At 37.4% G+C, this 25,307-nt stretch overlaps 1 protein-coding gene across 1 annotated transcript; it reads right to left on the bottom strand.

Moving 5' to 3' along the window:
• Positions 1 to 340: 340 nt before the first annotated feature.
• Positions 341 to 12,942, bottom strand: LOC148843675 (ATP synthase subunit epsilon, mitochondrial). The gene is made up of 2 exons (XM_088958373.1): positions 12,626 to 12,942; positions 341 to 617 (listed from the first exon to the last, which is right to left on the bottom strand). The coding sequence occupies exons 1-2, from the start codon at positions 12,819 to 12,821 to the stop codon at positions 589 to 591; spliced, it is 225 nt and encodes a 74-aa protein (XP_088814499.1). The 5' UTR covers positions 12,822 to 12,942; the 3' UTR covers positions 341 to 588.
• Positions 12,943 to 25,307: the final 12,365 nt, after the last annotated feature.

The raw sequence follows: 25,307 nt of genomic DNA on the forward strand, positions 1-25,307 counted from the left end.
ATTATTATAATTATTATATGTAATATATATAATATATATAATACATATAAATATATATAAAATATATATGGGTCGTGTCAGGCCGTGCCAGCCCACGGGCCACTAGTGGCATGGCATGACAGTACAAGCCATGCCAACCCGACCCGCTGACCTGAAACTCCAAGTCCAGCACGGCCCATCGGCCCATACAATCGTGCTAGGCCATGGCACGGCCCATGGACCATTGGGCCAGGCCGCGGGCACCACAGCCCAATTTACAAGTTACAAGTTACATAAGACTAATTTGTGCATACGAGTCACACCAAAACCATGCTTTCTCCTGCGAAATGGTCCAAGCCCCTAAACAATTCATCCACATTTCATTGGATAATGAGAAAAGATTGATTAATTCCAAGTATGATAATTGCAGTTACCTTATTACAGTGTAATTCCCACTTGAACAACCAAAAAAGAAATGCCACCATTGTCTGGGAACATAAAATCTTACCAAAAGAAGAATAAACCCAGTGTTCTAATAGAAACAGGAAGCCCCATTGAGACACACAACCCTCCACTCCAGCAAACAGTTGAGCCACCAGCTGCCTCCGCTCATTCTTCAGGTGTATCTGAACGAATAGCTAATGAAAACCACATGAAAGGATTAATAACGGAACTATTGTATCAAACAAATGGTAGAACACAATTAAATCATAGACTATATATAGAAGTACCAAGAATAATAGAATAGAACATGCATACATTAAACAGAGGTGTACATGCATTATAATGGTATTCACATAGTACATATGCTGCCAATGAAGGAAAAGAAAAAGGGATCATAAAATTGATAATCAGAGTCTACAAGCTTCATCCCTCCTTCCCTTCTCTGTGTGGGTGAAATAAAAGGCAAATGCTAGCTTTTGTGATTATCAGGATGTATGGTAGCACCAAATGATCCCCATGTTTTTGCCTCACCCCCCCCCCCCTGTCGGAAAAAAAGAAAGAAAGAAAAAAGGAATCCTAACTGGAAGATTGGTGATTCTGTGCAAATCCACAAAGCTTATGGGGTTATGAGGTGCTCAATTTTGTTCTTTTGTGATTTAAGGCCTTTGCAATGGACAAGGCCCATAATGCTAGTATTGTTTAAAAGAATCACTTAAAAACTAAAAAACATTGGCAAAACTATAGCTATAGGTAATGCTTTTATTAATTGATATGGTATATTTCATCCAAAAAGTGTACTTTTGTATAAAATGAACCCATGTGTACAAGACCATACATTGAGAGACCACATATGCTCAAGTACTGAGAAAAAATTAGTTCTCACTGTACTATCCATAAAAGGTTGTGATTCAAAAGATCTGTATATGACACTTCCCTGAACTCCTTTTGAATTGATAAACACCACCAAATGGTAGTATCTGCTTTCCATAAAATAGTTGTGCTTTTTCCTCAACCACTCCACACATTCAACATTATGTATCCATTTGCATTCCTCTACACATAAGCTACAGCATTGATAAGCAGTTCCTATGAGTTTCCACATACACCATGAATGCCACACTGACTCCAAATCTGCCTTGATGAAAAATAGTCTACTCTAGTTGTTAATTGTAGCCACCTTAAAATAGAGTGAACCTGAACTGTGAAGATTCCATCAGGTTCCCAAATCCAAATTGTGTTCCCTCTACTGTAGTTTAGGGATGTATTCTTTAATCTTTTGCATCCCTCAGTCATTAAGGATGCACCTAAACCTTGGTGCCCATGAAATACTCTGCTTCTCCTCATAACCATCTCTGATAGCTTAATCGCTAATAAACTTGAATTAATTGAAAAAATTAAATGGTACATGGCTCATAGCCCAAACCAACCCCCACATATATCTTATGAGTACAAATTGTCCTAAAATAATTGCTCCCTTGTCACCCCTTGCTTTGCTAAAGCATCTGTCAGTGCATTTGCTCACCTGTTGACCCACTTAAAAGTGGCCTCAACTCTCAACCTCTTTTGCTAGCCTCCTAATTTCCCTTATCGCCTGTCTGATTAAGGACCCTCGCTATTGTTTACTATCCAGCACATACTAACTTTGATGGAGAGCTGACACTTCCACTGTCAACAATTCTGCTACCCCTATTGGACCAGAGTAGAGTCATTATCACTCCCTTGCCATCTCTAAAGACTCCCCCTATAGCATAGGGGTCAGGATTGCAGGAGCTGCCACTAAAGTTCAATTCAATTTTGCTGTAGCTGGACATAGCCCACACTTCTTGCACTGACACCTTTAATGTAGATGATGCTGATATTCCTCCCCACCCTCTAGAAAGTCATCCACAAAATAGTCGATAAAGATCTCCAATGTCTTAACCCAGTGAATTATCTTCAGTTTAAATCCATGCATAAACAAATAATATGTTTTTTTTTATTCTTAGCAAACAGCACAACCATGTACCAAATGTACTTCTACCATATCCCACCCCTATTTCTCTACCACCATTTTCCAAGCAATAAACTACAACATACTCCACAAGATATTCAAACAGGTAAATTACTTAAACCACCCCTCAGGTTTACCTAATAACTTATATCCCCTTTGACCACAAAACCAGAGGGGCTTTGTTAACAGAAAAGACAAAATTAAGGGGCCACTTGTTAACAGATGAAATGACTGAACTGAACAACTTGCTACTTTGTCTTTTAGTGAAATTAAGGAGGTTGTAAGCTCCCTAATGGCTGAAGCTGAAGTTGGATTGATTAGGACACATTCTTCTTTTTTTTATTTTTGACCAGCACAGAAAATTCATTAATTAATTAAAACGGAGGTTTAGTACAAGAGGGTGGGCCTTGGTGCAACAGTTGGGTTGCTCCATTGCAACCTGGGTGACCAGGTTCAAATCTTGGAAACAGCCTCTCTGTATGTGCAGGGGTAAGGCTGTTTACATCTGCCCCTCCCCAGACCCTGCATTTGGGGGGAGCCTCATGCACACTGGGCTGCCCTTTTTTGTAGTACAACTGTTGGAATATTCCCACCAGCCTTAGTTATATCAGATTACATTTTGGCCCAGAATAAAAGAGGTCTGTCAACTCCCCTGTTTTGCAGCTTTTGCTAATATATCTGCCATCCTGTTTGCAGTTCTTCTCACCCGGCTGAACTTAGAATTAATTCTCTTTCCTAGGAGGTCAGCTTATCTGAAATGTCTATAGTTCCATGCTGAATTGACTTGTTTGGTCCAGGATATGACTAATTGTGAATCTGTTGGGAATCTTCCCAACTCATGCTCCTCAAGGTGGAGTTTCCTCCAAGAACAGAGAAGTGAGAATGAGAGAAATGGCACAAATGTTTCCTTATTTCAATTCAGAATACAATCCTTCTTTTATACATTTGCTCAACTACATGTAACCACTGTAACCTATTCATATCAGCTTTGCAACTTGACTAACTAATTCATTCACAACTTGCCAACTTGGCTAGTCAGGCTGTTATGCTGACATGGCCTTCTCCATCTTCTTCTAGAATAAATCTTCATTTTCCCTGGCTGATCTTTTCCATCCTTAACATCTCCCCCCATCTTAGGATGGCACTCATCCTCAAGGCCCAGCTAAGGGAACTGCTGTCTAAGGCCTGACATGGTTCCCAAGTAGCTTCTTCTGCTGGAAAGCGCACCCAATTCACTAAGGTCTCTTTAGTGAAAGTCGCCCATTCTTCACCCAGCAGTAATCCAACACCGACTTAGGTTGCAAGTGGATCCATCCATCTTCAGTAAAGTCAGGCAGCATGGGAGAAAGCACACTAGGTGGACTCACTTCCTTCTTAAGGAATGACACATGGAAAACCAGGTGAAGATGTGAGTTGGCTGGGAGGTCTAGCTTGTATGCCAAAGGCCCGATGCACTGTAGGAACTTAAAAGGGCCAATAGAAACATGAAAACTTACGGCAAGACCAAAGGGCCATTGAAGATTGCTTGTATGGTTGCAGCAGCTTCAGGTAGGCAGCGTCTCCCACTTGAAACTCAATGGGCCTATGCTTCTTGTCATAATGCTGTTTCATAAGCTGTCAGGCCCGCACCAAATGGGCCTTAAGCTCCCTAAGAAGATAATCGCTGGATGCTAGCCATTCATCTACTGTTGCATTGACAGAAGATCCCCTTTCATATGGTAGGACTGGTGGTGAATCACAGCCATTGAGGGCCCAAAATGGAGACATGCCAGCTGTGACGTGGAAAGAAGAGGTAAGTCTCAATGCACCTATTACACCTCAGTTTGACCATCCAATTGAGGGTGGTAGCTCGTACAGTGATTCAGCTCAGACCCCTGAAGTTTAAAGTACTCCTTCGAAAAGTTACTTGGGAATGCAGGATCACGATCTGAAACAATTGCTTTGAGTGTGCTATGAAGTCATGTGATTTTGCTCACAAATTATTCAGCTACCATGGTTGTCAATTGTCATATATGGGTGGATGAAGATGATGAAATGGCCATAGTTTAAGAGTTGGTCCATGACCATAAAGAGAACAAATTTCCCTTTTGATACAAGTAACTCAGTGATAAAATCAATAGATGTGGTAGGATGTAACAAAGTCCCTAATAGTCCGCTGCATGCCAAGTGCCAGCCCGGCAGTAATGGGTTGCCAATCTTTTAAATGTTTTGAAGACCCCAGAATGGCCTCCCATGGGAAAACTATGGAAGAGAGTGAGGATGTCATGCAAATACGCTGACGTGGCCAAAATAACTAGCCCACCTTTATAAAAAGGGGAGTTAATGACTGAATAGCCTGGGACTGAAGATAGGTCTTGAGCCCACTTCTCATGGATCCTGCTGAGAACCGGGTCTTCTTGGGCTTCCTTCTTAAGACTGTCAAGCAATGGATAATCTGGTATGCACATGGCAAGCTGGGCAAACTCAGCAATGCATGAGAGTGCACCGGCCACCCATGTTAACCACACCAGGTTAGTATTCAAATATATAATCACACCCCAGCAGTTTATGAGCCCAACGTTGTTGCTCTGGTGTATGGATTTTTTGCTCCAACAAAAATTTCAGAATCTTGTGATTTGTACGTATAATGAATTGATGGCCTAGAAGGTAGGCTCAACACTTCTGCACTGATAAAACCACAACCATGAGTTCCTTCCCATAAGCTGACTGAGGCTGGGCATGTGGGGAGAGAAACTTACTGAAATAGGCCAAGGGTTTTCCGTCTTGCATTAACACTGCCCCAAGACCACCCCCTGATGTGTCAATTCCAAGACAAACTGCTTTGAGAAATTGGAAAGACAAAGTGTTAATGGTGTAGACACTGCATGTTTTAATTCTTCAAAAGCCCCTTGGGCCTGGGGGAGACCATTGGAAGCTATTATTGTGCAACAATTGTGTAAGGGGTGCTGCTAGGAGCCCATATTGAGGAATCAACCATCTATGGTATCCTGTAAAGCCCAAAAACCCCCTAAGTGCCTTCAAAGATATAGGAGTGAACCATTGTCTGATGCACTTGAATTTGTTAGGGTGTCATGACCTGACCCGCCCCCACTATGTGGCCCAAATACACACTTTTGATTCCTTAGAGAATAATTTGTGTTGGTGTAGTAAGACCAGTGTGATGGATAGATGTTGCAAATGGGAGGTCCAATCTGCACTGTAGACATGTATACCATCGAAAAAACAAAAACAAAGCAATACAAATGAGGTTGAAATACTTCATTCATGATGGCCCGGAATGTGGATGGCACATTTTTCAAGCCAAACAGCATGAACAAGGAATTCAAAATGCTCGTCATGTGTTTGGAAGGCTGGTTTGGGCACATCAGCTGTGTGCATTCTTATTTGATCATAACCTGACATCAAATCAAGTTTAAAGAATACTATGGCAGCTTGCAAATCATCCATAAACTCATCAATGAGAAGTATTGGGAAATGGTCTTTAACCGCACTCTGGGTTAAAGCCTGGTAATCAACACAGAATCTCCATGATCTATCTTTTTTTACTAGGAGTACTGGCGCTGAATATGGACTGGATTTGGGTTGGATGAATTTCTTGTCCAGTAACTCCTATACAATCATCTCCATTTCTTCTCTTTGAAAATGTTAGTAATGATACGGCTTAACATTGGTTGGTGGTGCTCTTGGCATTATTTCAATACAGTGATCCATGGGCCAAGATGGTGCTAACTCCTTGGACTCTTCAAAAATATCTGAATAGGATTGCAAGAGCTTGATGGGCCTCTTGATTGATTGCTTAATCAGTGGCTGTTGTGAGAAAGGGGCTGGCTGGGTCCAAGCCCAGGTGCATAAAAATATGCTGGTTACCCCCTTAGCATGACTCTTGAGTAATGTCTTCCACCCTTCAAGTTGTGGAGCCCCTGCTACCAAGCCCTCCAATAGGTATGCTACCTCGTTTATACAGAAGTCCATGGTCAGTTGTGACCAGTCATAAATCATGGGTGCTAACTGCTTTAGCCACTAGACCCCTAAAACCTAATTAGCTTCACTGAAGTCCAGTGGATGTAGATCAACTATGAAGACTGTCCTTGTAGCTTGAGGGATAAATGTTTGCACACACTGTCACACCAGATCTGGTTGCCACTTGCCACGTGGACAGCAAGTAGGGTAACATCTTGGATGACTAGGCCACTTGTTTGGCTGTGAGTTGGGTCACAAAATTTACTTCTACCGTCTATCAATACCAAAACCAGTCCACCCAATAATGGTCCCTTCACCATCATAGTTTAGAATGATGTAAGGCTTGTAAGGGCATGTAAGGATATCTGAGGTGGGCTTAACCCATTTTCTGTTACATCTGCAGTAAAACAGTTGTTGGACCTTACACTTGTGGCCTGGACCAAACTTCTTATTGCAATTGTAACAGAGAATCTGGTCTCTGTAGGCCTGTAGTTTGACCCAAGATAATTTCCTGAAAGGTACTGCTGCAAGGATTAAGGCGTTTGACTTGGGCTAGATGGGCCCTTCATCTCACGAGTTAGGCCTAGGAGAGTTTTTAAGGATTGGTGGTTGCCTAGTCTGGTTCAGTCAAGGGAGAACCAATTGGTTCAGCTGAGTTCTCAAAAAGGGTGGATCAATTCATCCTTTTAAGACAGTAAAGTCTTTCTTCTTGCAACCTGGTGAGTCCCACTATCGCCAGTTGGAAAGCTTTGACCTCAACTCTAATTTCTTCCTTTAGGTCATTGATAAAGCAACAAGGGCTTTCTCAGGCCATCCTTGCACCCTCATCGACAACTTCTCAAACTCCAACTGGTAGCCCCTCACAGACCCAATTTTCTTGAGTTGGACAGAGCTTCGTCATGGTCATCGAATCATGTCGGTCAAAACCTAACACATAGGGTTTCTATAAAATCAGCCCAAGAAACTTGGGGATGGGATTGATAGAACCATTGGAACCACATAATGGCCTCACCTTCCAGGTGAAAGGAGGCTATGGGGACTCTTGGTTGGCTAGGCGTTTCATGATATCCAAAGTATCGTTCTTCCCTAAAGATCCATGGGATAGGAACATGACCTGAGTAATTTGGAAAATCCAATTTTGCTATCATTCTCCCTACCAATCTGCCTCATCAACCGCCATGGCGCCATCTTGTTCCCGACTACTCCCTTCTTGCTCACTTCCACGACTTCCTTTGATGGATTGCTTCTCCAATTGCACCATCACTGCTGCTATTGCCTGTTTGAGCTCCAGAAGATCATTAAACATTTTGTGGAGTTGCACCTCCATCCAATTTACTCTATCATCCAGCATCCCAGCTCACATACTAGACATCTTAACTACTTCAGGTATCCTTGCACTGATTCCAAAATGTTGGGAATTTGCCCAACTTAGGCTCCTCTTCGAGGTGGAGCTTCCTCCTTCAAGAACAAAGAGGTGAGAATGAGAGAAATGACACAGATGTTTCCTTATTTCAATTCAGAATACAATCATTCTTTTATACATTTGCTCAACTACATGTAACTACTGTAACCTATTCATAACAGCCTTGCAACTTGACTAACTAATTCAATCACAGCTTGCAAACTTAGTCGGTCTGGTCGTTAGGCTGATGTGGCCTTCTCCTCCACCTCCTAGAATAAACCTTCATTTGACCTGGCTGATCTTGTCTATCCCTAAAAGAATCTCCTTCAATTCCCAAATCCCTAAAACCATTTACCGAATTCCTAACAGCAATCCGTATTGCTATTCCTTGTATAAAGCCATTATTTCAGCCTTGACTACATAACCACCACCACTCCTTGGTGGTTTATCCACTAAAAGACAAAGCAATACGCCATTCAGTTCTACCACTTCAGCTGTTATCAAATAGCCTCGTAGACAAAAATAAGCATTTTACCAAGTTGTCCTTAACAACAAAGCATTAGCTTTGCCTCCAAATTGATAAAAGTGCCATCATTTATAAAACACAAAGTACAGTTTTACCATCTCAATTTTTTATTTTACTTTTTCCTAAAATTACCAAAAAAAAAATAATCATCACCATCTAAGCCTTATCCCAGCTATAGGGCTAGATGAGTCCTGTTCCGCCATTCCATTCAGTTCAATATTATTTCCGTTGTTAAACTACGGACCCTTATATCATTTCTCACCACTTCAGCCAATATCCTTTTTGGTCTGTCCCTTGTTCCTCTAGCCCCTTCAATATGTAAGAGATCACTTATTATGGCTGTTGCTATAGATGCTCTCCTCTGACATGCCCAAACCATCTTACTCTACTTTCCCTCATTTTATCGCCTACTGTAGCTACTAGTAGGTTTCTTGGAATAAGTTTACTTCTTTCTTTTTTTAGTCTCATGAATAAGTTCATTTCTGATCCTATCTTTTCTAGTTTTTCCACTCATCCACCTCAGCATCCATATTTCTGCCAACCCCATTTTTATGGCAAAAAAAATCCCTTAACGAAATACAAATGACAGTATTTTCTTATCCAGTAACTGAAAAGTTTTTATTATAAATAAGAAAGAATGTAGTATTTTCTATGTGTGCATCCCCAACAATGGCCAGATCACAATAATGGCCTCCTTTTCTTCCATTTACATTACGTTTGAGGCTTTGAGCCCAAGATGGATGTTCCCTCTGCACCCCTTGCTTAGCTAATGTGTCAGCTTTCTGATCATTGTACCCAAGTAAAAGTAGCCTCCAACTCCCCCATCAACTGTCTTATCTCCCTTATTACATGTTTTTAGATATAAGTTTTTTTATTTCTGCTGTTAGAATGCCGTCAGCATGTTCTTTTCTTTATTTTTAGGTGTGCCGCCAGGCACCTACTTGTAATTTCTTTATTCTTTATTTTGTTATAACACATTAAGATAAAATAGATGCTGAGCGCCGCCAGCACAATACTTTTAACTTTCACATATTTTTTTCTTCCTCTTTTCTTCTCCTTTCTTCTCTCCTCTCTTCTTCCTCTTTTCTTGTAAGATTACATGGTACCAAAGCACAACTCTGGGCAATAGGAGTTGTGTTTTCTGCTGAGAAGTATCCATTCAACCCAGGCATCAGATTTCTTGGACTGTGAAAAAAAAATCTAATCGGACTGATCAGAAATACCATTTGTCGCTTCTTTTGGGTCCTTCCTTGGTCGTAGCACCAAGGTAACCCTAGTTGGAGGAGGCCGATGCTGTGAAGCTTCCTTTTCTACCTTTGGGCTGATGCTGTGAAGGCCTAGTTGTGTTTTTGTACCTTCATACAGGGGTGTGTGATCCCCTTTGTCCAGGTATGTACTGTTTTTAAATTGGTATGTGAAATGTGGAGTTTACAGCAGTATACTTCTTCTTTCTGGACTGTTTATTTGCTGCAAGTAGCCCTTCAGTAGTGTTTACATGTTTTCAGAAGCAGTGTGTGGAGTTTTGTAACTTAATTGTGACTATTAGAAGTAGTACTGGTGTGAGGACTGGTCTTGTGCACCTGCAGTCGTTCAAGACATACACGTGACACATGTTGGGGGGGGGGGGGGGGGGGGGGAACAGGTAGCATTAGCTGCAATGGGTGGAAATAATATGGGAAAGAAAAATGATTCTAGGAAAGCTGATGATAAGGATAAGTTGTTCTGCACCCACAGCCGTCGTTCAAGACATACACGTGACACATGTTGGGAGCTCCATGGGAGACCAAAGTGGGCTGTAAAGACCCAAGAACAGGGTAAAAAAGTCCATGTCCACATCTTTCCAAGCTCCTAGGCTGGCACTTTCTTGTACCAACAGAATGGTATTAATGGTTATTTGTTTAAAAAATGGAATGAGATTGAGAAAGGAATTTTGATGGCCAACATTTTCTCATTCTATTGGTGTAAGAATGTGCTAACCTAGGATCTTGGAAGGATGCATGCATGGCAATACCTGGATAAAACTCCTAAACAATAAAATACATATGAATAAAACCAATTAACAAAGAAGTTGAGAAATATGAATAAGAGTTAGAGACTTAGAGTTATATGACACAAGGGTTTCATATGGAGCTCCCACAATAGATAAACCTTTCGTAATTAGAATTTCGGAATCAATCTTACTTAGTTTCTTACTAGGGGATACTCTCTTGAATGTATGCATAATACTGACCTGCCTTTTCAAATTTATATGTAAGGACCAACTACTCTATATTCTAGAAACCTTGAATAAGTACAACTCTACTCTACTGAATGTCATACTTCAACTTCCTATACTCAATGGAACCAAGAAAGTATAGATCTATAGTCAAATTCTAGAGCTAGTCCCCAGAACTTTAGAAATTTACAAATTTGACTAAAAATTCTCTGTTCTAAAATAAATCTGACAGAAAGAACCTTTCAAGTTTTTATAAATTCCTGAGTTCCTAAGGACCTAACTGCTTTTTACTATCCCCCGTTAAAAAAAGGACTTGCCTATATCTTCAACAAAAATAGAGTCTTCTTCATTGACAAACCAAGAACTCAGCCCTTTGAACCATGGACTTCAATTTTGGATATGATCTTCATTGTGCGCTTTCTTCCATTTTGTGTATTGAAACTCCTTCCAATCCACATCATCAACCTTAAAACTTAAACAAACGTTTATCTATTTAATGCTCGCTTCACTGTATTTTGCTCTATTTCTTTATTGGAAGCCACTTCATGACTCACAATAGTGATTTTATCCCTTAAGTTGATCTTCATAGTTGTTTGACAACCAATAATGACTACATTGAATAAAACATGGTAACAACAGCTTCAAAAAAAAATAGTCAATCTCCATAGCAGTTTGAAAACTAATAATGAGAATGTTAAATAAAACATATGGTAATGGCAATTCAAATTTGCTGACCAATTCTTTGAGATGTTTTTGAAGGACATAGGCACTTCAACAGTGTGGCCACATGGGCCATAACTATAAAACAAAAAGAATTGGACAAGGCCTAGAAAATAATCCTTTTTTACAGTTTTTTTCTTTTTATCAGCCTCAATTTAAATTCTTCACCAAGTTGCTAGTAGGATCACATTTGGAGACAGTTCCCATCTAATAGTATTTTTATGTTAGTTGAATCCCATTCGGGGTTGTTGTCCAACTACTGATACTTTTGCACTTTTATGCACATGAACTTTTGTCAGATGGCATGTTCAGGTGTCAACACTTTATGAGAAAATGTTGACCACAGAAGTTTTACTCTCAATCTCCTTCAATTTTTTAGATAGCCAACAATAACAAAATTGCGGTCAATAGACATGGGCAACAATAATACACACAAAGAACCTTTTTCAAAACAGATAAAGTTTGCATTTTTTTTATTTTTAAAGAGAGGGGAGGCAAAATTAGGATGGCATATATGTGGCATAGACAATTTTTGTTTGAAGAGGAAATGCTGATTGTCCTTTTTCAAAACAAAATTGGGCAAGTCAGAAAACATAATGAGGTGCATTTACTAGCTCTGACACCATTCTGTTGGTATAAGCCCGCAAGGAAGCACCATTTCAAGATCTTGGAAGGATTCATGCAGGTTGGAATCAACTAAAGGAAAACGCATATTTACTAAAAAGATAAAAGAAATATGAAAGAGAAGAGTTAGAATTGTACATATAGAATCCCCACCACTTATTTAAGAGAAGCCTTCGACAACTAGAACTTTGGAACCCAATTTTACTTAGATTTCTTGCTAAAAGATACTTTCTTGCATCATGAGTCAAATCCAAAGAACTTCGAAACCTCACAAATTTGACTGGAATTTCCTTTCATACATAAATAGGCTCAGACAATCTACAGGAAGTTCCTATAAATTTGCATCCTATCTCAGACAATAATTTTTCCACGACCAATACACAGAGTAGAATCACTCCTTTCACCAGAAATATGCCACAATATCATAATAACAGAAGAGCAATTCAACTAATTCAAACCCCTCAATAGTTTACTATAAACTCGTTCCAAGTTTAATCAGTATGCTAAGAAAAGCAATCTCTGTATAATGCCATCAACTGAAAAGACCACATAAAACCATTGAAAACAAGAAAATCAGAACCCATCGACACAATCAGGAATCTCGCAATTCAGACAGCATGAGATTTTCAAAATGATCTCGGGTAAAACTAAAAGAGAGATCCACAAACAGAACATTAGATTTCATTCCGAATACACACTACACAAGAATCAAGAAAAGAAGAGGAAAAGAAGGGATTTGAAGAAGAAAGTGAGAATGGATCTTACTGGGTTTCTGGGGTTTGCCGTCGGCCCACTTGGAAACGGCGAAATGCACCTTCTCCCGGGTAAGAGCTTCTGTCTTGTATGGCTCTTTCAGGCAGTTACGTACTAGTGACGCGCAGATGTTTGAGTACGTAATGTACGTCATACCCGCTGCTCTCCAGAACGGCACCGCCGCACTTGATCCCGCCGCCGACGCCATTTCTCCCTCTTTCGCTCTCTCTCTCTCTCTATCTTGAAATAAAATCTGTCCCTCTCTCTCTCTCTCTATCTTGAAATAAAATCTGTCCCTCTCTCTCTCTCTCGTTCGCTCTCCTGTATTTTTGTCATTTATTTGCGATTTATGTGTTTTTTATAATTTTTGATATTTTTCTACAATTTTTATTTTTTGATTTTGTTTTTCAATTTCTATAAAATAATTTTTTGTTTTATTTGCAATTTTTATAATTTTTTATATTTTTTATATTTGTATGTATTTTATATTTAAAAATATTTTTTAAACATGTTTTTGTTAAAATAGTAATATATTAATATCTGTTAATAAAGTTGTGAAGAATTTAAGAAAAATGCGAAAAACTTGTGATGAACTTTAGACAATTGAAAGAGAGGAGAGCGAAACAGAGAGAGAAGAAGGGAATTCGCATCTCCGCCCCACCGCCTCTCGCCTCACACGCCGAGTGTCCACCATCTGTCCTTCCACACGTGATCGGCATTCCCGCGTGTTAGCCCAAAACCGAATCAAAACCCCCCATTTACTCATTTCTATATTTCCGCATGCTTGAACTGGCCTCCGCTGACTCCGCTCTTCTCCCCTCACTCGAGCTCTCCTTCTCCGGCAGCGGCGACTGCTCCGGTGAGCTCAGCTTGACCAGATATTCTCCTTCGATGTCAGCATCTTGACGACAATCGACAATGGTGTATTCAAGGTGCTCGCTACCAGCGGAGACACCCACTTGGGAGGAGAAGACTTCGACCATAGAGTGATGAACTACTTCATCAAGAAGTATAAGAAGGACATCAGCAAGGACAACAAAGCTCTGTTGGGAGTGCAAACGCTCCAAGCGAGCACTGAGCAGCTAGCACCAAGTCCGCGTCGAGAACGAATCCCTTTTGATGGCGTCGATTTCTCGGAGCCATTGACGAGGGCGAGATTTGAAAAGCTGAACATGGATTTGTTCAAGAAGACGACTGCAAAATCCATCTTCAGTACGATCCAGTTCCAAAGATTCGTCAATGACACGCTCCAAAAGGTGGTCGACGAGAAGCTTCTACCCCTGCTAGCTCGTGCGGCCAGGGAAGTCTCTACCCTTGATTTGCATGAACTGATCATGCGGTTCACCTTCGACGTCATTAACATTACCATCTCCGGCAAAGATTTGGGTGGGGGGTCTTTATGAAGATTTCCCTTACGACGTGCTTTCGCAGGCCATTGATGATGATCAAGAAGCCATACTTTTCGGGCTTTCGACGCCAAAGTCTCTGTGGAGACTGCTGCAATTGTTGAGGGTTGGGCCAGAGAGGAAGTTGGCTAAGGTATGGGAAACGGCGGATGGCTGCATTGTGGATCTTATCTTGCACAAGAAAGAGCAGTTACTTAAGGGTATAGAAAGCGAACCAAACTCAATTCTCTCCAACTACATCAGATCTTAGGGAGAAAACAGCAATTGGTCCAAGACTAGGGTCATGTTCCTCAGGGACATGGTGCTGGAGTGGTTGGACGATAACCAGAGTGCGGAGGATGATTACGAAGAGAAGTTGAAGGAGGTAGAAGCAATGTGTAATCCAATCATAAAGCAAGTATACGAGAAGAGTGAAAGCTCTTCACGTAAAAGCAATGAGGGTTTTGACTCGGTTTTGGGCTAACACGCGGGAATGCCGACCGCGTGCGGAAGGACAGGTGGCGGACGCTCGGCGTGTGGGGCGTGAGGTGATGGGGTGGAGATGCGGACTCTCTTCTTCTCTCTCTGTTTCGCTGTCCTTTCTTTCAATTGTCTAAAATTCACCATTAGTTTTTCGCATTTCTCTTTAACTCTCCATAACTTTTCAAAATGTCTAAAACTCATCCTATCACTAACTTAAGTTAAATAGGCTGGCATGTGTTAATATATTATTATTTTAATAAAAGAAAGGAAAAAGTTTAAAAATTATTTTCAAATATAAAATACATAAAAACATAGAAATTACAAAAAATATAAAAATTGCAAACAAAATAAAAAATTATTTTTAAATTATAGAAACTATAGAAATTGAAAAACAAAATCAGAAAATAAAAATTGTAGAAAAATATCAAAAAGTATAGAAAAACACATAAATCACAAATAAATAACAAAAATAGAAAAATGTAAAAAACAAAAATTATAAAAAATATTTGAAATTATAACAAAACACTAAAAATGCAAAAAAAAAAGACAAAAAAAAATTAAAAACTGAAAAAGACAAAAAAACTCAAATAATATAAAGATTGGATAATGGTGCACCCTTTTCCTCTAACTTGCCATTTAAGGGTAATTTGGTCATGAAAATTGTTATTTATGCTCACGTGGAAGCCTCTATTAAGAAGCATTAATGGTGCACCAACGGAAAGTGAGTTTTGGAAAATAAAAGCTTACTGACATAGTGAGTTTTAGACATTTTGAAAAGTTGTGGTGAGTTTAAGAGAAATGCTGAAAACTCGGGGTGAATTTTAGAAAATTTCCCTTATTATCTTCTTCTTCTCCTCCTCTTCTCTCTTCTATCCTCTATTCTTAGAAAATTCATGATATGTAAGTTATAGATACCCGTTGGATTGGAATAAGTAGTCAGTGTTGAACCGACTTGGACCCTGGTTTCAAATTGTTGGAATTGGGCTACACTCAATCCATTTCCAGGTTAAGGGTTTATCTTAGCTAAACCAATCGAATGACTGGTCTTAATTGGCCTTGGTGGAATCAGTCTTAGAACCCAACTTGCCTTGAAATAAATCTTAAACTATTTTTGAGGATGTGAAGATTTGAACCTTGGCATTCATGGTTATAAAGGTTATGATCTCACTTGACCATTAAGTTACTTAAATGATTTAGTAGGTGTTTAGCATCGTTGTTGGGAAAGTTGTAAGCACCATTTTTGCTTTTTTTATTTTTTTGTTTGGAAACAAAGTTGCTAGGTAAGATGTTTTCCCAAAAAACAGCACCGCCTTCTATTTGGTATTAATGCTTTCATGTCCATTTTCCGCCCCGGTACCCATTATCTAGTGCTTCTCATGTGTATATGCTATCTTCCTCTAATTGATGATACAGAAATAGCCATAATAGAAACTATGACGGCTAAAAACAACAGTAGAAAGAAGTCTGGCCTCCAACGGCTGAAAACGACAAATGGTCTAAACACAACAGCTTGACCTTGGTGATTCCAAAGAGAAGACAAAATGGTCTGAACATAGTAGCCTGACCTCTGGTGGGTGAAAACAATAAGAAGTCCGGCCTCCAACGATGAGTTCGACGTTTACTACTGACTGGGAGAACAATGACAACAGCCTGACCTCAGCGGTTCCAAAGAGAAGACAAATGGTTTGAACATAGCAGCTTGACCTCTAGTAGCTGAAGACGAAGAAGTCAGGCCTTCAACGGCTAAAAACGACACAAGTCCGACCTCTAGCAATGAGTTTGACGTCTGTTGCGGACTGAGAGAGCAATAGCAATGGGAAGAAAACAAACCATGTTAGGGTTTGTTTAATAGGTGAGAAACAAATTTTGTGGTGCATTAAGATGCACCATATCAGTTCAAAGTTGTGCCACATTAGATGCCATGTAATCACCTCATCATGTCATTGTTAGTAACAAGGGTAAGTAATTTGGGAAAACGTCAATTTTCTCATTGCTTCCAACAATGTCTTCCCGATTTCCAAGGCGTGGTCGTTTTGTCCCCATTTTTTGGAAAAACATAACCAAACGGCCTTTCGTTGTTCCCAGCACCGTTTTCTCTGACATGGCGCCTATATGGCATCATTTTCTCAAAAAATGACACTAATGCCAAACACTGCCTTAATCATTTGTTTTATTCTAATATTTGAATGTGTATAATAAGTAATGTAAAAAGTTAATATTTACAAAATTTAAATTATAGTGATAAGTTTTGAACTATATATTAATATATTATAATAATCTACATACTGTAGTACATAATTTATTAATAAAGATAACATAAGTTTTATACCATATATTATATTTATTAAAAATTAAGTTTTTCCTAAAAAATAAAGAACTTTGTTTGAAGGGTGAGCAAAGAACAAACAAATTCTACGGGTTGACCCTAAAACCGTGAAACCGCCAAGGCTAGAATGTAACCGACCCTTACATTCCAAGTTATGCCATGGTACCAAACTAAACTGACCCATGCTCACCCATAGGAATAACAATTCTTAGTATCAAGATCTTCGAAACTATGGAATCAAAGGCTTACATTTGCCCACGTGTAAGACATAGTTGTTTGGTAGGAGTGCAAATAGTTGGATCGGATCATAAATTAGAACATAGTATATTTGAATTTGATTCAATAAAAAATTTATATAATTCAAATTTGTTAGATTCTTCCCTGATTCGTGTACTACTCAGATTATTTTTCAAACATTCTTTAGTAAATATTCAATTCGATTTAATTGAAAGAGTTCTGAATTGAATATCTAATGATTCAATTCAATTTGATTTCATTCAAACTAATATGGTACAAATTTACCATGTAATTCAGCAATTTGGTCTAGCACAAATTTACTAAAGCCTTATCTATTTTGCATGACTCGAGTAGCGTGTTTCCCCGAGCAAATGATTCCTAGGGAAACATTGCTCAAGTACTCATAAATATAGCGTTTAGTTGGGCAAAATGTTCCCCAAATAAGGCATAAGAATCCATGTGATTTGAGTTTTCACAAGGTGGTTTACCTAGGTAATTAACCAATACTCTCTTAAAAAATGTTTTTCCATGGGCCCCATTGTACCAGTGGCTGAGTGCAAGATTATTGCAATTCCATAGGATCCACCCATTTACCCCCCCCCCCCTTCACCCATTTTTACCAGAAAAGAATGAGGCCTAATTTGTATGGTCACAAATACAAATGAATAATTCAGAAAAAAAAACAATGCACACAAATGAATATTATCACCAATCTGATATAATACAAATTTTAACCTCTAATTTCCTTAGTCACAAATGAATTATCATAAATTTGATCTGGCACAAATTCTAACTTGTAATCTATATAACCATATGATCACAACATGAATATTACCATTAGTCTGATCTAATTACCTGTAGTGATCACAAATTAAATAATTACCCAACCTATAATTTGTATGATCAATGGATCAAATTTACAAATGATTACCATGGACACTTAACTATTATCCATTTATCCAACTTGTATTATGTATGAACAATTGATCAAATTTATAAATGAAAAGGACTATCACCATTGACACATAATTGATTATCCAACCTATAATTTGTATGGTCAATTTATCATAATTCACAAATGAATATTAACATAATGGATAATTAACCAATTATTCAAATCAAACATAACTAACTATTAGGTTATGTTTTGTTTGAAGGAAAAAGTAGGGAAAAGAAAGGAAAGGGAGGAAAACATTTACAAACCTTGTATAGATTTCCTTACATTTCCTTTCCTTTCCCTACCTTTTCCTTCAAACCAAACATGGCCTTAAAGGTCATCAAGTGTTCAACCACCATTATCATCTAATATCTTAACTCTAAAATTAATAAAATTATTACAAACCAACATGATCAAAGTTCAAGTTCTATTGTTCAAAAGATTCTAAATGATCAACAAAAATATCAAACTTTAAGTCCTTAAATAGACAAAGGATTAATCTTAGAAACTTTGCATCCACTAAGTTCTCATGAGCAATGATTATCCATCTTAACAAACTCCTACAACAAAGAAGGGAATTCTTGACTTAGAAGTTAAAGTTGTAGGGAGAGGGATTTTGAGAAGAATTGACCATTTTTAAAAAATTGAAATATTAAAATCCTAAAAAATGTAAATTAATTACCACTTATGTAGTCAAGTGATCCAGAATCCCAACTTGATTTTAATTGATGAAACTTCTAAACCTACCAAATAGCTAACTTGAGACACTTGAGTAAGTCTTCCTCTTGTTTAAACTTGAATAAAGTTGATAATTAAGGACTAAAGAGTAAGAGAAAAAGCAAGAGAGTATGTACAAGGCTAATGTGGTTATGTTGGTCTTTGCTCTAAAAATGTAAGTAGGTAGTAGGAGAAAGGGATTAACAAAAAGGTTTAGAAAAATAAAATGATATCAGAACATAAAAATGGTAGTGTCTTTTTTGTTGTCCGGGACCCCTATTTATAAACAAAAAAGAGAGTTGGTTTTGCATGCACATTTACTAAAAGATTTAGAAATTCCACTAGTCTGTTAGGAATGTAGATCTTTAGGCCATTAAGTTGATGGTTACGAATGTAGATCTTGAGGCCGTTAAGATGATGACATGTGTCATGCAACAATTCACATAACACACTACAAGAAAACAAACATATAGCTATAAACAACACAATTATAGCTATAAATGCCAAAAAAAAAAAAAAACATAGCTATAGGTCTATAGCTATGAATTAGTTACATAAAAAAAAAAAAAAAAAAGTAGCTAAAGCCATGGTGGCTATAGGCAATAGCTATGGATAATAGAATCCATAGCTAAAACTAACCTATAGGCTATAGCTACAATTTATATGTGCACTTTTAGCTATGATTTTTCAATTATCCATAGCTACAAAATTGACTTTATATCTACAGTTTATTTTATAACCGTAGCTAAATGTCACTCTATAGTTACAGTTTTGAGATGTCTATAGCTATAAAATTTGGATCTATAGTTATGATTTTGGGATGTTCGTGGCTACAAATATGAATCTATTGCTACAGTTTAATCTGGTCGTAACTAAAAATATAAATCTATAGCTACGGATTTAGGTTGTCCATAGCTAAAAATAGACGTATTGTGGAAGTTGCAAGGAGTATTCTTTTTGCTACTTATGCTTCTATGCAATTTTGGGGTGATGAGTTTTTAACAACTACTTATCTTATTATATGTATACCTTCCCGGGTATTAGGGTTAAAGTCTCATTTTGGTGTCCTCTTTCCTGGTGTTGAGGTCTTTTCTATTTTTCTATGGGTAATTGGTTATATGTGTTATGTCCACATTCTTAGTTTCAATAGACATAAGTGTGAACCCAAGGCTTGGAAGTGTATCTACCTTGGTTATACCTCCACAAGTGGCTTTCAGCTTGTTTTCATGAATGTCACATTTGTAGAGTCAGTTCCCTTTTATAGTCATCATTTTGAGGGGAAGAGTTCTCTTAAATCATTTTCTTCATCCCTTCCTTTGCCATCTCTGGTTGAGTCTTATGTTGAGCCTTCCACAATTACTCCCATTCTCATGCAGAGTTCTTCTCCTTCTAAATCTCCTATTCTTGTTCCTCCCCCTCCTTCTACTAGTCCTCCTATTTTTTCCACTCATCCTATTCTTTGGAGGTAGTACCAATGACAAAAACAAAGGCAGGCACAAATTGTTCCCACATCTTCAATTGAGTCTTAGATACTCCCAATCATTAAAGAGATGACAGATTTGACATTTCTACCACCAACACCCCTGTTTTCAAACCATAACCTTCCCATTGTTGTGAGAAAAGGTAAGTAAAAATGTACAACTCATTGTATTTCCAAACATGTTTCTTACAACCTGTTGCCCCCATCCTACTATTCCTTTTTAGCCTTCATTTCCTCTTAACCCATCCGAAAGTTAGTGACCGAAGCCCTAGCCAAACCAAATTGGAGGGATGATATAAGGGCTGAAATAGAAGCACTTTATTAAAATAATATGTAGGACATTATTAACTTGCCATATACAAAGGAACCTGTTGGGTGTAAGTGGGTTTATACCATCAAGTGTCATGCTAATGGGTCGATAAAGAGATATAAGGCACACCTTATTGCCAAGGGATGTACCCAAGTATATAGGATAGATTTCACTAAGACCTTTTCTCTAGTTGTTAAAATGACTTTTGCGAGGGTTCTTTTATCTTTGGTAGTGAGCTATAATTGACCCATTTTATCAGTTTGATGTTAAGAATGTATTCTTGAAGGTGACCTCACTAATAGTCCATTTGGTGGTTGAGAAAGGATGGGATGGGATGGGAAGAGAAAATTTTTTTTCTCAATTTTGTCACCTGTGTTTGGTTGTTGATACCAGTTATCCTGCTAAATCTGTTTTCTAGTGTTTGATTGATAAGAAAATTTTACAGGATTGTTAGATCTATCCCAATTTGACAAATCCATGCATTCTTACAATACTTGTTTTGGGGACGACATGGCACAATAGTATTTGAACAATGAAACATGTGAGGTTGAAGAAACCAAAATCCTGGTTTCTAGAGAAGAAAATATACATATTTCCTGCTCTTCTCAGTTTCATTTCGAGTTATTGGCACCTTAATCTAGCATTCTTATCAATATACTACAGCTAAAAACCAGAAAATTAATATCTCAAGATGCCTGTAACCATTAAAAACTATCTTACAGTTCCACAAAGAAAACTAGAAAAACTAGAAAATTAATATGGTAGAAGAAATTATACCTAAACAAAGAATATGGTAAAAATTGGGTCGAACAAATACAATAAGGAAAAGAATCAGCTAAATATGTATTAGTGTTCAGTAGAAAAATAAGAAACAGGGCAATAATAAACATCATTAACAGAGTAAGAGTCAATAGAAAAAAGAAAAAAAAAAACTGTTGTAACCTTCAGTAGCTCAAAAAAAAAAAAACCTGAGATGACTTGAAATAGAGCCATAATAAACATCAAACATCAAACTGGAAGATCTGAACAATGAGTTCCCAACAATAATCAAAAATAGAAAACTAAATATAATCACAATTATTGCAGATTTGGAACAAATAAACAATAACATTAATGAGTTCCCAACAACAAAAAAATGGAAGATTTATTTCCCAACATAACACCAGAGAGTTCCTAACTACAAAAAACGGAAGATCTATTATAAACACAACAAAAAAGCCAGATATGATGAGTTCCAATGTTAAAATGAGAGATCTGGTGCTGAGATCTAGAACAATGGTTAGATGGCACTAGAGATGCTAGATCTTGTGTTAGGATCTGAAGGGGGAACTCGCTCAACGAAAGAAGACGATGGTGAGATGAAGGGGGAACTCATAAAATGAACGAAGACAAAAACAATACCAAAAAGAACGAAAATCTCAAACGGATGTCAGATTTAAGCTAAAAGAAATTGCTAGAGAGATGACTGTTGGACGGCGTGTAGGAAGAACATGACTGTCTTCAAGGTGCTCTCGATAATATTTTCTCACAAATGGCCAAATTTTCTTTTCCCACTGGGGTCTCACCATTTTGGTGCGACCCCGCGTGTCGATTTTTGGGAACCCACGTCCCACCTCTTTCTCTCTCAATCCCATCTTTCCTTTCAAAACAAACACATGGAAAATATAATATTCTTTAAAGATGCTTCCCATTCCATCTTTTTCTCAGCAACCAAACGGACCATAAAGGATTATATATGTCTCTCCCCCTAGCATGTATGGTGATGAAATGCAAGGCAATGTGTTCAAATCGAATAAGTCACTTTATAGTTTGAAGCAATCTCTACGTGCTTGGTTTGACAGGTTTAGGGTTGCTCTTGTTCAGTTTGGATATACTAAGAGTTAATGAAATCATACCCTCTCTATTAAGAGGATAAATACTTTTGTCACATTCCTTATTGTTTATGGATGATATTGTTGTTACTGGTAGTGATACACAAAAAGTCAATGATCTCAAGAAGTTCCTTAACTCTGAATTTTAGATCAAAGATTTGGGAGAACTGTAGTATTTTTCTAGGCATTCAGGTTGCTAGATCTAAAGAAGGTGTCTTCATTTCTCAACAAAAATATGTGCTAGATCTTCTTACCGAGATTAGGAAACTTATGCTAAATCTGCCTCTACCCTTATTGATGTGAATCGTAAAATCTCAACTAGTGATGAAGAGGTTTTAGTTGACAGGAGAGTGTTTCAGAGATTGTTGGGGAAATTTCTTTATCTTTGTATGACTCATTCAAACATTTCATATGCTGCCAATATAAAAAGCCATTTCATCCATGTTCCTAGACACACAACTGCACTATCTTAAGGGAACTCTTGAGAAGGGTATACTATTTGCTAAACATGGTCATATGAAAGTAAAGGCATATACAAATACTGATTGGGCAATAATGTTGATGATAGGTGGTCCACATTAGGTTATTGTGCTATGGTAGCTGGGAATATACCTGTTCATGGGCTGGGTATCCTAACAGACTGACTTGGCCCGGCCCGATCAAAGTCGGGCTTGGACAGAATTTCAAGCTTGCAGGTTTGGGCTCGGGCCTAAAACATCAGGCCCAACCTTTCTTTGGGTCAGGCTTGGGCTTTCTCTAAAAAGCCCAGCCCAAGCCCAAACCCAACTTAATAATGTATTATATAATAAAAATACATTTTATATAATAAAAAATATATAATATATTTTTTCTTTATTATTCTTCTTTTTTTTGCAAATAAAATAGTGAGATATTTCATTATTTTTTAGGATTTGAGGTCTTTTAATATAAATAAAACAATTTTTTATTGAATAAAAAAAATCTTCTTCTAATTTTCTGGTTGGGCTAGGGCCTGGGCTTCAAGCTCAAGACCTAGGCTCGATGGTCGGGTTGGGTCAGGTCGGGCTCAAGCTTGAGTATATTCTAGTAGATATAGAGGCAAAACCTGGCTTGGCCTAACCCATGAACAGGTCTAGCTGGGAATATTGTTTCTTGGAGGAGTAAAAAGCAGACAATGGTTGCTAGATCTTCAGTTGAAGCAGAATATAGGGCTATGGCCCATGAGGTTTCTGAGTTGTTATGGCTTACATCTCTTCTTGATGATCTGAGACACACGACAAGCCACTGATGTTATATTGTGATAACCAGGCTGTTATTAACATTGCTTACAACCCGATTCAACATGGTCAATCTATGGTTATTAAAGTGGGTTTCTTAGTTAAAGATTAAGTAGGTGTTTGGAACCAATGTCGTTTCTTTATGACACCACATTAGTGCCATGTTTGAAATCCATTTTTTTTTTTGAAAAATACTTGATTTTTGGTTATGAGTTTTTCCAAATAAACATTTTCTTAGACCATGCTTTGGAAATTGGGAAAGGTGTGGTCTAAGAATATGCTCTTTTTGGTGTTTTCTTGTTTTTTAACTATTGCTAGCAACAATATGTTGATATGACATTGGAAAATGCCTATATGGCAACAACACTAATAGTACCAAATAGAAAAAAAAAAAAGAAAAAAAACATTTTATGAGAAAATGGCATGCCAATGCAACACCATTTGCTCAAAAAATGCCCCTCTAGCATTGGTTTATAAGATGGGACGGTTGGGTTTAGGCGTGGAACTTGGTGGGCACGCATTGGTCTATTGTCAAATTTTGAATGGCCCTAGGTAGGGGTGCAACTTGGGCGGGCCTAGCCTAAAATTTTATATGGGTTGAGTTTCGGTCCTTGGGCCGGGCTCAAGCCCAAGAAGTCAGACTTTTTTATTTTTTGGGCTGGGATTGGGCCTTCCCCTTAGGTAGCACGAACTTGGCTCGAGCCTGACCCAACTATACATATTTATACACACATATGTATATACTAGTAAGCATGCACATGCTTTGCATGTGGTAATTCTAGATGATGATATTGATAGTAGTAATGTACCCAAACATTTATATAAATATATTTTTATTTTTGTTTTTATTTGTTTTTTGCTTTTTATTATTAATCGGATTCATATTACAAAATCTAAATCTGATTACATAAATATCTCATCTAAATATGTGATAATCGAATCGAGTTGTGAAGTTTCAAGCATCATTGATAGGTCTACTTACTTGGTTAGATTCTTTTTTTTTTAATATTTTATTTTTTTGGTTTTTTTTTCTGTTAATTTATCAAAAAATGTAAGATTTAAATAAAATGGAATTGAATGAGGTGAAAAGTAGTAGTTCAATTTACAATTTAAACCTCACAATTAAATAGAGACTGGATTCAAAAATTAGTATTTTAATCAAAAGAAAGTTCCACAATCTTATTTATATTTTTAACAGTAGTGTAAATATAGAATTATAGATGTGTTCAATTTTTCTATATATATATATATATTATATTTTTGTGTAAAAATAATTCCGTTATGTCACACTTACTTTTTCTTTAATATGATAATTAATTAATATTATACATGTTTTTGATTTTTTTTGCAACATGTATGTATTTTTATATTTTATTAAATTTGATTATTTATTTATGACATTAAATGTTAATACATTTGACCCAAAAGTTGAACTATTGATTTTTTCCAAATAGTAAAAGAATTTCACTTTTAGTTAGTTATAAAGTATGTATTTCATTTTCATTATCAATAAAAATTATTTTTTATTACACTTATTTTTTTAATTTGATTAATAAAAATATCATAAATGTGTCTATTTTTCTATTTTTGTAATTTTATATATTTATTTCTATTTAATTTTTTTTACCTAAGTATGACTTCATAGGTTTATTGATTTGATTCGAATGGTTGAATTACTTATCCATTACTTGG

Source organism: Nelumbo lutea, chromosome 8 (genome assembly GCF_056320005.1).
Source record: "Nelumbo lutea isolate HS-2025 chromosome 8, American lotus-T2T, whole genome shotgun sequence".
Classification (NCBI taxonomy): domain Eukaryota; kingdom Viridiplantae; phylum Streptophyta; class Magnoliopsida; order Proteales; family Nelumbonaceae; genus Nelumbo; species Nelumbo lutea.

Coding starts and splice junctions, on each gene's coding strand:
- LOC148843675 (XM_088958373.1), bottom strand. CDS start 12,821: ATGGCGTCGGCGGCGGGATCAAGTGCGGCGGTGCCGTTCTGGAGAGCA. Junction 618..12,625: donor CGGCAAACCCCAGAAACCCA/GTAAGATCCATT, acceptor GGTTTTCATTAG/CTATTCGTTCAGATACACCT.